This window comes from Malaclemys terrapin, chromosome 11, assembly GCF_027887155.1.
Source record: "Malaclemys terrapin pileata isolate rMalTer1 chromosome 11, rMalTer1.hap1, whole genome shotgun sequence".
NCBI lineage: Eukaryota > Metazoa > Chordata > Testudines > Emydidae > Malaclemys > Malaclemys terrapin.
This window is the reverse complement of record NC_071515.1, coordinates 43,374,149-43,391,217: the sequence shown is the minus strand read 5'-3', so window position 1 is coordinate 43,391,217 and position 17,069 is coordinate 43,374,149. Positions and strand designations below refer to the sequence as shown.

The 17,069-nt window shown below is 41.8% G+C and overlaps 1 protein-coding gene across 2 annotated transcripts in view; it reads right to left on the bottom strand.

Moving 5' to 3' along the window:
- STK39 (serine/threonine kinase 39) overlaps positions 1-17,069 on the bottom strand; it is a 160,463-nt gene that overhangs the window by 19,518 nt on the left and 123,876 nt on the right. For both annotated transcript variants that reach the window (XM_054043774.1, XM_054043776.1), the window contains 2 exons: positions 16,114-16,166; positions 13,979-14,047 (listed from right to left, as the gene is read on the bottom strand). In XM_054043774.1, coding sequence (XP_053899749.1) covers positions 13,979-14,047; positions 16,114-16,166 — 122 coding nt within the window. The remainder of the gene's footprint in view (positions 1-13,978; positions 14,048-16,113; positions 16,167-17,069) is intronic.

Genomic DNA, 17,069 nt, shown 5'->3' with positions numbered 1-17,069 from the left:
GTAGACAGCTGAATCTTAGGTGCACTACATTTTGTTTTGAGAAGCGGACTCATGAAAGCTTTGAGGTCAAAACAGACAAATAGAGGAGCAGTCCAGCTAAACAGTGGGGAAAAAAATATCCTAAAATCAGTGTGCTGTATGACAAGGAGCCAATAGACTTCGTGACCGTAATTTTTTTCCCCCTCTCCAAGGAGTCTAAGAGGAGCAACTAGATGTTGCATGAGCTGAAGTCAATACAGGGAAGACAGCAGCAGCCCCAGCATCTAAAATGCTCAACTCCAAGTGAATAAAGTTCAACACAATTATCAGATTAAAGTGTGTGTTTTTGGAGATATTGTATGGATGAAAAATGTTTGCCCGTGATGTTTAATTCTTAAAATGCTGGCATTTTCTAAAGAGCATTAATTTTGTGTGTGTGTGTGTGGTATGTGTACAGTGAGAGGACAGATATCAAGTCTCCAAAAGATTAAATGCTGAAACAATCTATAACCCAAATGCACATCCTAGTCGCAGACTGTAAGGGGAGGTTTGAATCTGGTCCTGTTGGAAACAGATATTGACAGTAAGTCTTCTTAAACAGGAAATGGTGGGATAAAAATGTTGAATTCTTGCCAGCCTTATGTAGTAGGAAGGTTGCAAATCCATGTTTGCATTGCTTAAAGACAGTTCTGACAGATAGGAACCTCTGAAATATTCATCCCCACTTGAACTGCATCAAATCTAGAGATTATGTAAAAATGGTAGTCCTCAAATTCCTTAATACCCAGAAGTAGCAGGCAGAAAGATGCGAACTCAGGACTGGTTAGGGGGTCAAAAACAAAAAATACTCAAGATTAAGTACCGGGTTAGTAATATATGATACCAGTGACTCATAGCCATGTATTCCTCATATTATAAGCAAAACAAACAGATTCAAATTGTGACAATTGTTTTCACAGAGTTTATAGGAGCAGCCACGCTCCAACCTGCGGACACGTGCATACCTGGGACTATGAAGCCCAGCTCTAGTTTGAGGCTCTGCCCCTTCAGTCCTATTGGTGGAGTCCCAGAGCAGCTGACTGGCCTGCTGGCCCTACTTAAGCCAGCAGGAGGAACAAGAAGCTGTCTGAACAACTGGGCTCCACCCTATTCTGGACTGTGTGCCTTGTGCTTCCTTTTCCTGCGCCTCTGGCTTGATTTTCTGACATCTTGGCCTGGCACAACTCCTGGTGTCTGATTCATGGTTCTATCCTCCAGTTTGTCTCCTACTTCTGACCCCCTGATAAGGATCCTGATCCAGCTGACTCCTGACCTGCGACCACAGTCCCTGGCTCTGACTGCTTGGTCTGGTTGCCCACAGCCTGCCCGTGACAGTGTTAAAATTATGCTGGTTAAAAACCAGGAAATGTGTAGCCAGAAGTTAGTATGTTGGCTATTGGGTATAACTGGTGGACAAAATAATGAGGATGAACAGCCTACTTTTCCGTTTTTTGGGTTTCTTAAAAAGAGATTTTAAAAGAAAAAAACCAAACCAAACCAAAATACTAAAACAAAACATGCTCCTCTCTTCCGTCCCATTTGACATCCCAGCTCACCTTGTCTCATCCTATTTTCCTTGACCCCAAGACAGAAGGAGCAGAAAATGAGCCTGAAAGACTTTCTTCCTGAGAGAAGGCTATTAAGCTTTGCTCTTCAAGGAACTTTCTTTTTCACTTGTGAGTCCTGAAAATCCTATTATCCTGACATCCATTCCTCAGGCCATCAGTGTGGATACCTAATTGCCAGTACTGTAAAGGCACATAAGAGCCTGTTCTGTTCTATTCCTTTTGGAACTTTCTCCCCTTCCTTCCTCTTATTTTATTGACTTTTCATCAAATGCTGAAATAAACTGCATTGCATCAGCACAGTGAGATGAGATGACCACAATCCTACTGTACCTAAGGAGAAAAGGTCCAACCACATGATGTCCCTGACCAGAATGTGAACCAGGGTCCACGCAATAGGTACTGTGGTTGACCTGTCAGGCAAAGTATCCATTCGTGACTGACCAGCCATTCAGTGTTCTAAAGACATCACCAAAAGCCATATTTCCCCCACCTTTGCCATCCCCTCTCTCCTTTCACCTTGGGTCAGTCTGTCTGTTAGAAACAGGAAAAGTGAATATTCTTTACACATCAGAATTGTAAGTAAAATTAACTCTTTCCTTTTCAACAGAGGCTAATATTTTATATCTAAAAAGGAGACGGGCTTTAAAGGTTTAATTTTGTTTTGCCTAATCATTCAGTTTCAACATAAACACTTGTTTTAATAGGGTTACCATATTTCAGCAAGCAAAAAAAGAGGACGGGAGGAACCCCGCCCTAGCCCCGCCCTAGCCCCAGCCCCGCCCCATCCTGCCCTGGCCCCGCCCTCCCCTCCCACTTCCCCCCCTCAGAACCCCCAACCTTCCCCCCCGCTCCTTGTCCCCTGACTGCCCCCTCCTGGGACCCCTGCCCCTAACTGCCCCCCAGGACTCCACCCCCTACCTAAGCCTCCCTGCCTCTTGTCCCCTGACTGCCCCCTCCTGAGACCCTCCCCCCATCCTAACTGGCCCCCTAGGACTCTACCCCCTACCTGTACACTGACTGCCCCAACCCTTATCCACACCCCCACCCCCAGACAGATCCCTGGGACTCCCACGCCCCATCCAACCACTCTCCACCCCCTGACAGCCCCCCCCCAGAACTCCCGACCCATCTAAACCCCTCTGCTCCCTGTCCCCTGACTGCTCCAATCCCTCTCCCCACCCCTGCCACCTGACAGCCCCCCGCCCCCAGAACTCCCAAACACCCCCCCCGCTCCTTGTCCCCTGACTGCCCCCTCCTGGGACCCCTGCTCCTAACTGCCCTCCAGAACCCCACCGCCTACCTAAGCCTCCCTGTTCCTTGTCCCCTAACTGCCCCCTCCTAAGACCCCCCCAAATGCCCCCCAGCACCCTACCCCCTACCTGTACCCTGACTGCCCAAAACCTTATCCACACCCCCACCCCCAGAAAGCCCCCCCCGAACTCCCAACCCCCCCCAGTCTATTGACTGCCCCCTCCAGAACCTCCCTGCCCCTTCTCCGACCCCCTCGCTCCCTTGTTGTTGGCCTTCGCCTAATGTCTCTGTGAACTTGCTCAGGAACGGCTGGAGCAGTTCGTCCTGGCACGCTGGGGAGTGGGGGAGGAGCTCCAGACTGCCGGAGGCGATCTGCGAATGCAGGGAGGGAGGAAGGGAGGGAGGGATCTCTGCTGCAGGGGAGAGGAGGAGGGGCTCTCTCTGGCTGTCAGAGACCCATGTAAGTGGCACCATCTGGCCGGCTGCCCTGTTAGCCACGCGCGCTCTGCATGGGGAGAGGGGGGGGGGGGCGCGCGCTCTGCATGGGGGGGGGGGGGGGGGGGGGAGTCCAGACATTTACAAATTCCCCCCGGACGCTATTTTTAGCTCAAAAAGCCAGACATGTCCGGGGGAAACCGAACAAATGGTAACCCTAGTTTTAATTTCTTGTTCTTTCTTGTCTTTCAACTTTAGAACAAATGCTTTTGCATGTTTACCAAGAAATTGAGTAAGCTAGCTAGGGTTTCTGTAGGAAACCCCCCCAGAATTCATTGCATCTCTGTTTTTATGTTGGACAATGAGTTTAACACCCTGAACTCTCTTGACCCTTGAAATTAATACAGAACATATTTCAATGAACATAAAGTTCTTCAGTATCAAAGACATTTTATACACAGCTTACATGATTAACAAGGCATAATATTCAGATTTTTCTTCTTTGAAGGAGCAATTAGATGCAAGGTTTGACCACCTAAGGCTGTATTTGATGCTCTCTGAATCCCCAAGAGTCTAATCATTATGAGTCACCCTTCAGTGTGTTAGGATCTAAATGAGCTGGATGTGTTGAAATATTTAAGCTCCTAGTTATCTATAAAATCCTTAGGGGCTAGTCTATCAATAATGTGTGCGTGTCTCTTATTAAAGCTAATGGGAGTTACGTGACTGTGTTGAGATGACAATACTTACTATAAAATAGCTCAAGTAAAATTAGCTGTAGGTCAGGAGAGAGATAAATAAGACTGCTCTCCAGAACAGTCTGTTCCAACCAGAAACACAGATTAAAACCAATTTTCTAGCGATTGAGTTTCTTTGGTCTGTCATTAGGATCCTTATGGAGTATCTATATATTTGATAGGTACTATCAAACAATGGCAGGAGAATTGAGGAATGGAACGGATATTACAACTTTACTCTATACAAGTATAAAGCTTGAACAACAACAACAAAACTATTTAACAAAACTTCAACAAAGTCCTCAAGACTACCAAAATTAGCAGGGATTTGAGATGCAATGAAGATATTAATGAAGAACCTGTGAAGCTTCAGGCTTTCAGAAAGTAGTGCTACCCAAATTAGGTACTTCTAGCAATGTTGTAGTTTTTCATAAATAACTGTAAGAAACTTACTTTCAGCACAATCGCTTTTCTGATTACAGAAAGAAAGGTGGTAGGCTAGAATTAAGTGAACAAAAAGCATCACTAAGTTCAGCTAAGTAGATTTTTTTTTTTTTTAAAAGATGAAGATGGGGATAAACAAAGCCAAAGGGGGGGGGGGGACTATAGAAGCAAAAAGGGCAAGCCACGAGGAACTGTGTGGCATTTTTGTGTGCCTACAACATCAAATGCTGTTATAGGAAGAGGTTAAGAAGAGTAAAATTAACATACTGAACTTTCACTTTTGGATCCTTTGGTTGAAGCAGACAAGCATAAGATAAGTTACAAATGAATCCCTACAGGATTCTTGAACGAAGAGAAGACTCTACCTTTTGATATCCTTCAAAGCCGTATCATTCTACTGAGTGATCAAGCTGCCTAAAGTACTATACAAAGTCTTTATGCATCATGTGGTCTATGTATCTCAAAACTAACAACCTTTTCTAAAAATCACATGTGGATTAACACGAACACTTCTGCTTTTACCTCTCCAGACAAACAAGCAAAACCACTATTCATTTACTAAGAGAGCAATTCCCTGGACAGAATTTCATGACAAAAAATAGCTTTTGTGGTATGGCAGATATATCCCAAAAGACTGACTTGCAAACGAAATGAATGAATGAATGAAATAGTCTCAGTGCAACGAATCTAAGAATGAAACTTGTGGTGATCGGTCAAATAGTTAGATAAGAATTTGCAATGAGATACGGTACAAAAAAAAAAAAGCTGATCAGATTTTAGGCTGCAAGCCCTGAAGCATTAAGTCATGGAAGGAGAAAGTAACAGAATTGTTGGATGGAGATAGTTGGAGCAAAGATGGGGACAGCTTTTTCTCTTTTTATATGGAAGGTTGGTAGCATTACTGCCACTGCTTCACTTTGGTGTTCTCTAGTGTGCCTAGCAGACTCAGTGCTTGGCCTGTCATATGCACTATCCTCCATTTTAGACCTTAATGCATAACAGTAGAGCAAAAACCAAAACAGAGGGTAGTCATGGCTGCCACCAACCTCACCTGAATCCCCAGGGCTTATGCTACCTAGGACTAGCTTCAGATACTTGAATGATGGAATAAACACAAAGGAGAGAGAGGAATTATTCACCTGAGCATAAGGGACTATTAACCAGAAGTCAGTGGGTAGAAAAGGAGGTAAGCAAAGGAGGGAGGGGAAATTCTGATGCTAAAAATGAATAAACTATTCAAAAGGGAAGAAGCAGAAGCTCCAGCATGTGAGACATTTGAAACTAGACTGGACAAAGTAAATAAAATTAAACACATAAACAAACAGTAAAATATTGTAGGAAATAATTTATCAGTAGAAGGGGGGAGACCAGTAGTCTTTTCATTTTCTAATTTCTATGACACTAAGGTTAATAGAGAGCCATCAATACTATTCTTTATTACTCAGTATTTCTTATGGCAAAGCCACTGTGAAGTTGGTCCAGCACCCATTCTTTGGTGTGGCCAGCACACTTGTCTTTGAATCCAACAATCTTTTACTTTAGATGTAAGGCTTTCAACCTCACCTACTTATTGCAGCAGTTCTTACAACCTTTGCTGAATGTGAATCAGCACCCAAGTGAAGAAGAAACCATGCCATATTGCGATATTTTAAGTTGGTATTAATGAAAGGGCAGGTGTAGAAACGAGATTCAAACAATACTCTCCAAATGGCTTCAAACTTCTTACAAGAGAATGTAACAGATGTATATAAAGAAATGATTAGTGTTGCCCATTCCAAATATTATCTACATATTACTCAGTTGGCTCTTTCTGACATAGTAGACTTCTCAGTAGAAATTTTTGATATTCTTGAACAAAAGTTGTTGTTCTGGTGATTAAGTGATGTTGCTTGGTTCTGATTATATCATCTGGCAAATAGGAGTCAAACTAGTGGTAGTGAACAAGTGCATCAAATATCTGATATGTATCAGACCATCCTCTCCTCTATGCTGTTCAAAATCTATATGGAGGTCTCTTGGCAATCATTTCTGAATACAGGATCGTGTCATTAACACACTGATCCACAATTGTATATCTCATCACCAAGCCATTATCAGGGTGTTTTGGTTTTGTTTCATTTTTGGTGGGCAGAAAGGGACATGCTAATAACTGTAAGAGCATCTTGACTTTGGGGGGTTTAATTGAAGCTAGGCTCTAGCACATAAAATAGTACACTTTTGAGCTGTTGCAGAAATATATAATTCCACTGGCTTCATAGAAGACAAAACATTCCCTTAAAAAAATGGAGGGGACTATAGATTGACAAACCGTGCCAAACGTGTTTCTGAATTGAGTTGCTATTTTTTTAAATGAGAAATTGCCACAAAGCTTACTCATATTTGAGCTGCTTGACCATTGTCAAGCCAATAGCTTAAAAGTTTAGTTTGGCTAAATATATCCAAGTAGCAAGCTGGCCTACTGTCCAAGCTAAATCAGTTGAATGGCATATGGCAAGCTTTAATCATTTAAGGCTCTTCTACACAACCATTTAGTTTGCGGCAAGCTGGGGTGTGAATCTACACAACACTAACCTGCTGCAGACTGAGTGGACCCTGCTGGCATGCATTAACAGTTTGTTAGTGAGCTTTGATCGAGTCCTTTTTGAAAGCCTCTACTGTACAGAATCAGTAACACATCACTGTTCTCTACCTTGGCCCTACATCTTGCTCCTAACTCGGATTTCTGAGTTGGGTGAGTAAACAGAACCCTGTCTACTAGAGGAAGAAAGCACTGATTACTGCAAGATAGACCCGCAATGAGCTAATGAAAAGACCCGAGTTCTTCAATGACCAGACATAATCTAAATTGACTGAGATATCTTCAGAGTCTGAAGATAACTGATTGCACTGTTCCCAAGTAGAGAAATGTTTCCATTTAGCTAGGAAGCAGTTCCTAATTGAATCTTTCTTACTTTGAGTAAAAATGGCTTGAATGGCCTCTGAACATGAGCATTCTAGATCTGATGCCCATCCAAATGCCAGGCCATAAGGTGAAGTGGATCTGAACTGGAGTGTCTGATTTTGCAATCTTCCTGAGTTAGGTGATCTCAGAAGGGACAGACCCTGAGAGGAGGACAGGCTGACATTCTCAAAATTCTGGGAACCAAAATTCTCTGGGGCAGTTGGGTGCGATGAGAATGACTCTGACCCAGTCAGGACAAATCTCTCTCAAGACCTGTGGTAGCAGGAGAGTGGGTGGAAAGGCATATTGGAGTTGGTCTGTCCATGTCAACAGGAAAGCATCACCTTGGGAGTCGTGGCCCATAGTTGTTTTGGAGAGGTACAGGGGAAATTTCCTGTTTGTTGGGATGCAAAGAGAACCCATTGAGGTATTCCCCACAGAGTGAACATATCACTCAGGACAGAGCTGTGTATTCCCCACTTGTGATCTGCACAGAAGTGCCTAACTAGGTTGCTTGCTAAAGAATAGTGAACACTTGGTAGGTATGTGGCTATCCAGTGATGTGGTTTCTGATGCATCAATTCTGAAGCCTGACTGCTTCCAGGCAAAGGGGAAGGGATCTTGCTCTATCCTGCTTGTTTATATAAAGAATGTGGTGATGTTGTCCAATATTACTTGGATATAGAGTGACTATAAGCAGGAGAAAGACCTGCTGGCCAGGTGGATCACACTCAGTTCTAGCAGGATGACGTGCAGTCTAGCCTCCAATGGGGTCCAAATACCCTGTACAGTGTGATCATTCAGGTGAGTGCCCCAACCCAGAAGGGCTGCCTCTGTTGTGGTGGTGGCACTGGGGGTGGGAGTGCTGAATGTGACTCCTACTCACACTTGTTTTGGGTTCGACCACCAGGTAAGAGAGGTAATGACATACAGTCTTTGTCTGGTGAGCAGACAGACCAGAGAAAGGCCTGCAGGCAGCACAGATGAAGTCTGGTGAATGGTGTCACATAAGTACATGAAGACACATGGCCTAGTAGAGAAAGGCATATTTTCACTATAGTCTTTGGTCTGCAAGTAGCCTGTGTTATCAGACTTCTCACTGAAATCTTTCTGTGGGGAGAAAAGATCTTGCTGAAACTGAATCCAGCATTGCCCCAGTAAAGTTTGTCTGTGTGTGGGGGGGGTCAAAATGGACTTTTATTTGTTCACACAGACACCCAGTGCTGCTAGAAGATGGAACAGGAACAAAGTCACGGATTTAACCTTGTTGTTGGAAACCTATTAGGAGCCAATTGTCCAAATATGGGAAAATTCTGTAATCGTGACATCTCATTTGGTCTGCCACCACAGAGAAAACCCTTATGAATATCCTGCGCGCTGTGGCGAATCCAAAGGGAAAGACTCTGAGCTGATAGTGTTCCTGACCTACCAGGAACCGGAGAAACTTTTTATGGGATAGATGACTGTCTATACAAATATAGGCAGCCATGTTGAGAGGCGTGAATCAGATTCCCTCCTCTAGGGAGGGAATTATTGATGCTAGTGTATTTTGACTTTCTGAATTTTGACTTTCAAATAAAGATGTTCAACTGTTGAATGTCTAGAATGGGTCTCCATCCTCCATTTTTGGGGGTGATTAAGAAGTATGGGGAATAGAACCCTCTCCCTTGAAACTGAGGTGGCCCTTGTTCTATTGGTCCCTGAAGAGTGAATCTATTCCTGCCGAAGAATCTCCTTTTGAGTGGTCCCTGAAGAGGAAGAGGGAAGGAGGTTTGTGGGGAGGAAGGGAGAGAAATTCAATGGAGTAATCACAGTTAATAATTTCTAGAACTCAACTGACTGTCATGACACAGTCCGACCTGTGGGCAAAAAGTGAGAGATTATTCCAAAGATTGGGGAGGGATAGAAGTGTTTGGCATCAGTAACACTGGGTGGTTCTTGACTAGGAACAAGTAGAGGTCACAGTAGTAGTGGGGGCTGAAAATTGAGACCCGTGAACCCTCTGCTGCTTGAGCAGAGGCTGATGGTGGAATGTTTCTCGAGAGGGTCGTCTTGGCCTACAATCTCTAGACTGGGGTGCATGGCACGTATACATGCCCATGTGTGGAATACATGGGACCATCACTCAAACAACAAGTGTATATATTCTTTATGTATATGCAACACCTCCTTTTTTCGCTACTTGTCCTTCCTGAACAAACTATGCCAATATTTCAGTCATTAACTTTATCCCACTAAGTCTCTCTGATGCCAAGTCATAATTTAGCTTATGTACTAATACTTCTTGTTTTTCCTGTTTATCCCCCATATGCCTTGCGGGTGTGTATAGGCATCTAATATGTTGTGCAGATTCCCCCACTGTTTTCTCTTGATGTTCCTATGACCCTACTTTTCCATTCCTCTCCTCCCTCACCCATCCCAAAATCTAGCCCTTTAAGGACACCTTTTTCATACTTACACATAGGCTTTTGTCAGCTTCCCCCTCTGAACCTAATTTAAATCCCTCCTCCCTAGGTTGATGAGCCAGTGTCTGAAGGTGCTCTTTCCCTTCCTGGTCAGGTGGGCCTCATCTCTTCCCAGTAATCCTCTTTCCTGGAACAGCATCCCATGGTCTAGGAAGCCAAAACCTTCTGTCAATACCCCCTGCACAGCCATGCATTCATCTCTAGGATGCATATTCTTGCCTGGGCCCTTAATCTCATCCTACTCATCTGCTTTGGGTTATACCAGACGGTATCCTTGGTGCCCACATGGTTGAACATCATGGGGTAGTGGTCAGAGGTCCAATGAGCCTCATCACTCTGTGATGTCTTGGATGAGGGCTCCGAGCAGGCAGCACACTTCCCAAGATGTCGTAAGGTCAGCAGATGGATGCATCTGTGCATCCACCACCTTACATGTCCTTCTCTTAGGTGTGGTAGTGTGAGCATCCAAGTCTTGGGGGCAGGTGGCTTCTCCTTCTCAGCCACTGGGGTCTGCTCTTCTCCGCCTATTGCCAGTACAGCATATCTTATCCTTGACACCCTTATTTCAGTTCAAAATCTTCCTCTGAAGCCCATGTTAACTGAAGCAAATCCAGTAGCACTCAGGAGGTGAAAAATGTTGAGAGTTAACAGCAAATGCTGTGAAAGGGTACATGCCAAATTAACCTCAGTAACAGCTTTTATTCACATGCAGTTGCCACACTTTCTGCAACTGTCTTTGATGAGCACAGTTCCAACAATCCTTCAGGAACAGGTTATGCCAAGAAACTGTCTATCCTGATACTAATCACATGTGTCCCTGATTTTCCAACTCTACAGTTCCTCAGATTTATAAAAAGGAGCTATGAAAAGATCAAGTTTCACAAGGCTTTCACAGAACTCAGCTTTGTTTTCATGCACATTATTTACAGGCTGAATTTGTGCATGCTTCAGCTAAAAAGTGAAACAATTTATCAGCTGCATTCAATCTGGAAGCTAATGGAACCAGGTCCTCTGCTGAAGCAAGGTTAACCGAGCTAATATCCCTGCCATAGCTCCCCCACCCACCCACCCCCCCACACACAGGAAGATTTTAAGCCTTTTATTTTGAAAAAGTCAAGGCAATATCAAGACATGCACAACAAATGAGCTTCCTAAACAGATTTACACGTTCAGGACCATCTTCCCGTCAGGATTTTAGCTTGTTTTTAAAACCCAAATGGGTTAAATTAATTCCTCCAGTATTCAAGTTAATGGAACAAGTTTTGCTCAATTTCTTTTAACCTACTCTGGGAAATCCATTTTTCAGTTCCCAGTTCAAATGATTTAATGCTGTTTTTTATTTTCTTACAGGAGGTATGGCAGTTAAAAGACCCGTGGTAAATCTATTATTCAGGTGTACAAGCATAACACTCAGTTTGTGCTCCTGACTATATTTTTTGGACAAGACTGGACAATCCCTTTAAAGCATGGTTAAAGAATGAATTGAAATATACATAACATCTGGACATGAAACCTGAAGTCCAAGTTTCTCTGGATCCAGTATTACATTCACTACTGCTTCTAGTAATGGGCATAACATCCACTGTTCTTTTCCATCTACCAATCACTATTTACAGGACTTTTTCCCCCTATGCTATAAAATCTCAGTGAGATGAAAATTTGTAGAGCCCTGCAAATCTGTAGATATCAACATCCGGATACCCGTGGACCATGTTTGCTGATCGATGTGGATCCGCAATTTTGTATCTAGAGCCCTACAAATCTGCAGATATCCACTTTATATATGTGCATATCTGCATCTGGGATGGTTTTTGGTTTGGTTATTTTGGAGGAGGTAAATGGACCTTAATCTAACTCAAATTTAATTTTTATATTTTTGTGCACAGGCAAAACAAAGTTTGCAGGATGTGTGTGTGTGCGCATCAGTGAGATATGAAAACAGTAAGCCACATTCCAGAAGCATACTGTTCTGTCTACAAATTTCTGGAATGTTAAAATGCTGCACAAAATGAGCAGACATTATGAAATACTACATGCAAATTTTTAAAAAATGTAGCGCAAAGATCAGCATCTACAGGATTCAAGGTAAGGACTTGCTTTAGTTTTACCAGACATACTATTACTTGGAATTAATTCATTCGTACAGGATTTTAGTACAGTCATGAAATGTCCAACAGCTACACAAATGGCTTTCCCCTCCAATATGAGAGACTATGGTATACCAAGAAACAATCATATAGATAGGGAGAACAATAAAGATCAAGATCCCCAATGTATTAAAAATATCAAACTCTCTGGTGCAGTCCAAAATAAGGTTAAAACACGATAATCTATTTTTTTGTTTTTACTGACTAGCTGGATGTCTCTATTTATCCAAAGAGGAACAACAAGTTGATTGAATGTTTAAAGTTGTGAATTTAGCGTTTGTTCAGTGGTACATGTCCCAATCCCTGCAGCCCCTATGGTACCTCAGGCTCCAGTTTTCAGGGACTGGGAGGCCTAAATTTAGTCTGTGTTGCTGAGATACAAGAGAAGGAGCACCAGTGAATGCAGCCAGCACACCACGTAAGAGAAGCCAGCTTCCAGCTTACCCAGGTGCAAGTTTGAGCATACTGATTTTCAAATACTGATTTTCAAATATGCCTTCCTGTCCCCTAGGATCTGTACAGTTGTCTCCATCCCATCCATATGCCATCTCTAAAGCAAAGGGGAGGGCTAGAAGGCAAGGGATTCTTTTTCATGGGGCCAAGTTGAAACATTAGGCTTGAGACTTTGCATGCAGAGAGAAATGGCTGCAATTCTGGCAACCTCCCACTTCTGCTGTGAGAAAAATGGAGAAAAGAGCTGGGTGACACTGCCTGTGGGAGAAGCAGCAGGGAATGGCAGCTGAATTTGGGGACTGAGTCAGAAAGGAATCATACTCCTGGTTGACAGCTATGGAGACTGAAATTGTCTGTTTATATGTAAAGCGGGTATGGCTTCTTTTTCAGCTTCCCAGTCCCAGCCAAAACAAACGTGGACTTTGTTTATACAATAGCATTGGAATATCAGTTTCCTTCCTAAAATACTTCAGCGAGTTAGATTTTGATAAAGTATCTGAGTAGCCTCTTTTAGGTAGGTGATGAGGATAAAAACCCTCAAGCAGAACTTTTTTGTACTTAGATGTAGGAAATTGGATCATGGAGGGTACGGGGATCCATCCAAGTGGACAAACGTGGTGAGGAAGGACAGCAATGCAAGGACCAGGAGTTGAACCCACTAGGTAACCTGGACAAGCAACTCATCTGAACCAATATTTGATGTGTGTGAATGTTCCTTGACTGCTTTGATTCTGACACTGGTGCAGTAATTCAATTCTACATAGTGTTACCAGTACCAAATATACATCACGTGAGAGGTAAGCCTCTAATATTTTTTAATGATGTTCCAGTCACAAGTGTCCTTTGTTATGCTCTTCAACAATTCCTTTATTCTGGTAAAAAGAGGAAGCTACTGGATTCTTGCATCCAATTTTTGAGGAGCCAACTTGCAGAGAAAAGAGACTTTCCTAGCCAATCATGTTTTGCCAAGTATAATATTTTAGAAGCGATCACCAAAGACCCTAGGGCAATTAATCACTTTGAGATTCTCCCTTTTCACTAGAAATTGCTTGATGACATCAGGTGGGATTTTTAAAATCTTTCAGGACTGGTCTAATTCCTCTCTCTCTCTCTCTCTCTCTCCCTCCATGAATTCAATGGGTGATTTATTATGGACTTCTATGAGAGCAGAATTAGGCCAATGCTGAGCCCTTTTGAAAAAATCTCATCCATAAATCCTAACTAGCTAATTCAAAAGTCAATTTTCTTTTGAACAAAAATTGGAATTAGCACAAAAGTTATGACTTACTGCTTGGAAAATAACAGCAGGAGAGACAGCCCGGTGAAATCAAAACCTATGTTAAATCAGTAGGAGTTCTGACTTCCAGAGATAATGGAAGGATTTATATCAAAGTGGACCGCTGGCTCTCTTGAAAAGGAAAGCAAAGTAGAGAATGCATTTTGTATAAAAAGATGCAGAAGCACATCCATTTAGCACAAGTTTTAGCAAGAGCATAATTGCAAACTAAGTGTAATTTACCTATAACTACATCGTGACCATCAACCAGGCCTGCAGAGAACAGCTCTTGAGAAACGCCATCTGCCGTGTCTGTCCAAAAGGTGAAATGAATACGTATTAGTGGCCATAAAATAAAAATCAATAATCCAATGCAATTTAAGAAAATATATTTCAGCTTCAAACACCCAGCTAAGTGTGCTTGAATTCAAAACGGTCTTTATTAGAAAAAGATAAAAAAGGGTACCATAATTTCCCATTGATTATTAGTCCATCATACTCTGCACAGCAAGAAACAAGATAACATTTTGATTCTTCATGAAGCCCATAAAGATCATTCCCTGGCATTGACATTTCTCCCTTATTACCTAACTAGATATTTTATATTGCACTCATCTTTTGTAAGGTGCTCAGATATTACAATGAAGACAGGGGGTTGTTGCGGTGTGATTCTCACTCTCTTCCTCCCCAGGCAGAAAAGATAATCACGTTAAGTTCTCTTGATGAGCTTGCTTTATTATTGTTATGAAGAAAGAGCTACATTGAAGAGATGGGCCCTTTCATTTGGATTTCAAAGTTGTAATTTTCAAGGTCATTCTGAACAGGGAGTTCCATAGCTGGAGTAGACATTAAGAGCACCATCTTCAACTAATGTCTTACTCTGTGTACAGCTCCTTCATTCCTGAAGGATGCAATTGTTGAAGAAAGCCAAGGCTAAGGAAGGAGAGAGACAGTGCCTAAAATAGCTCAATCCCCACTCCTGCAGAGCTTAGACCTACAACCTTGTTCTCAATGTTGTCTGTAAATGGGAGGTCAGGTCACTGACCGGAACCCTGGGCTGAGGGTGTTTCTTAGTAAGCAGGCTGCTATATTTTTGATCATTTGGACATTTTCCATGGCTTGTGTACTCATTCCCAGGCTTAGAGAGAGTTGCAGTAATATAGCCTGGAGTTCACAGAAGCAGGACTCATGGTGTCTACCTGCCTGTCAGAATAGCGCACTGGCTCCTGGTCAGCCCTTGTTCTCTCTCTTTTCATTGCCACAGTCAGTAAGAAATCCAGGTAGATAAAGATCTGTCTGGGGGATCATCTAGAGGCTGATCTCCTTAATGATTGCCAGTGATAGGGGGTATGTTTGTGTACTTATATTAAAACAAACGATTGCAAAAATCCCACTATATAAATAAATTAAACTAATAAGAGAGGAGAGCATATAGCCCTATATATCCCATCCACTACACTATAGGTATATTTTACCCAAAACAAAAACACCAAACGCACACACACACACCTTCCTATGTCCAAGAAAAATACATCTTTAAGGAATCATAATTTCCCTTCCAATTTAGATTCCTTTGTAGGCAGTAGCACTCTTAAGTATTTATTCAATTTAGAAAACTGTTGCTGTGAAATTTGAAGTACAGTGATAGCCGAAATGTTGGCTAAGTGGACTGTATCTTCTTACTCAACCTATCAGCTGTGTGTTTTAACCAATAATATCTGCAAAAATACAGTTGTATGGCTTCTTACAACTATTAGCAATAGAAAGCAAATACAGCTGGAAAAGTGAGCTGGATTCTAAAGTTCCAATTACAATAACTTAATTATTAGTGAAGATACACAAGCCAGAAATACAGCTAAACTTTCAGATAAAGATGGAGTTTGCAGAATTGGCAAATACTTCTCACTTGTAAAACTGAGCAAGTTTTATATGGAAGTCAAAAGAGACTCAGATGTGGACCCCCACAATGCCATTTTCAGAGTACTATTTCAGACTATAACCACATGTGCTTTCAGGGATACCTTACTCTACTTTCCATCACTCATACAATGATCAGTTTATTGTTACAGCATGTACATTTTTATGGTGTAACTCATGTCACCTTGCAAAGAGACCTTTCTATATACTGCATATTTCACTATATTAAAAAGTGAAACGAAAAGTCTATCCTGTATCTACTATACTGTTCAAGATATAACTTTGTCACTAGAATTTACATATTCTGCATTATTTTTGTTTGGTTCAAATAGTGTAATATAAAATCTTTGCATAGTAGGAAACACTTCAGACTGGTAAGTTATATTAACCATAAACAATAATAAATTCTGAAATACCCTTTTGAGCACTAAAATAATTATTTTAATTAACAGTCGTCTTACCTCTGCCTGGAGTAAACTCAAATCGTATGTCATTAAGTTCCTTTCTAGAGTTCCTGAAAAACATTCAGTGGAAACATTAAAATAAGTTTGAATAAGCTGTGCTTCATTACAAGTGTATTCAACTTTATAAATAAGTTGCTGTTAATATATAAAGAGCATTTTACAGTTTTATGTTCTACTGTTACCCAATTGGAGTATAAAATACAAGCAGACAGGGGCGATGGATAGCTCAGTGGTTTGAGCATTGGCCTGCTAAACCCAGGGTAGTGAGTTCAATTCCTGAGGGGGCCACTTAGGGATCTGGGGCAAAATCAGTACCTGGTCCTGCTAGTGAAGGCAGGGGGCTGGACTCAATGACCTTTTGGGGTCCCTTCCAGTTCTATGAGATAGGTATATCTCCATATTATTATATAAATACTGGTCTTGTAAGAGCAACCAACAGAATTATGTATTTTTAAAGTATTAAAAAAAAAATAGTGGCATCGGATCCAGTAAAACAAACTTTTACTATGGGGGGGGGGGGACCCAGCTCCAGTCCTCCAATACAGGAACAGCCCATACTTTAAAGTTGTTGGGATAATCATTGCTGCAGTATTTCAGTATGGTACTTCAAATTTTCAGTACTTGATGTACAAAATCTTAATAAAACTCTGTACAATGAAACAAGAATATTTTGGTGATTATGGTGGATTATATTTAGTTTTTCTTTAAACAAACAATCTTGGCCACATCATTTTCAGCCAGAAAATTTCAGGGACCCACATGCTAGAATAAACCCAGAAAACTAATACAAAATGAACATCAGACTCTATATATAACCCTAATAATGTTAGTTTTCAAGTGAAACAAAAAACATAATAAAGCAATGTTTTGAAAGACAGAAGTCTCCCAGCATCAAGTTATATAAATGTATATGTACTATAACATCAGAAGCAAATCATCTCTCTACCACCCAC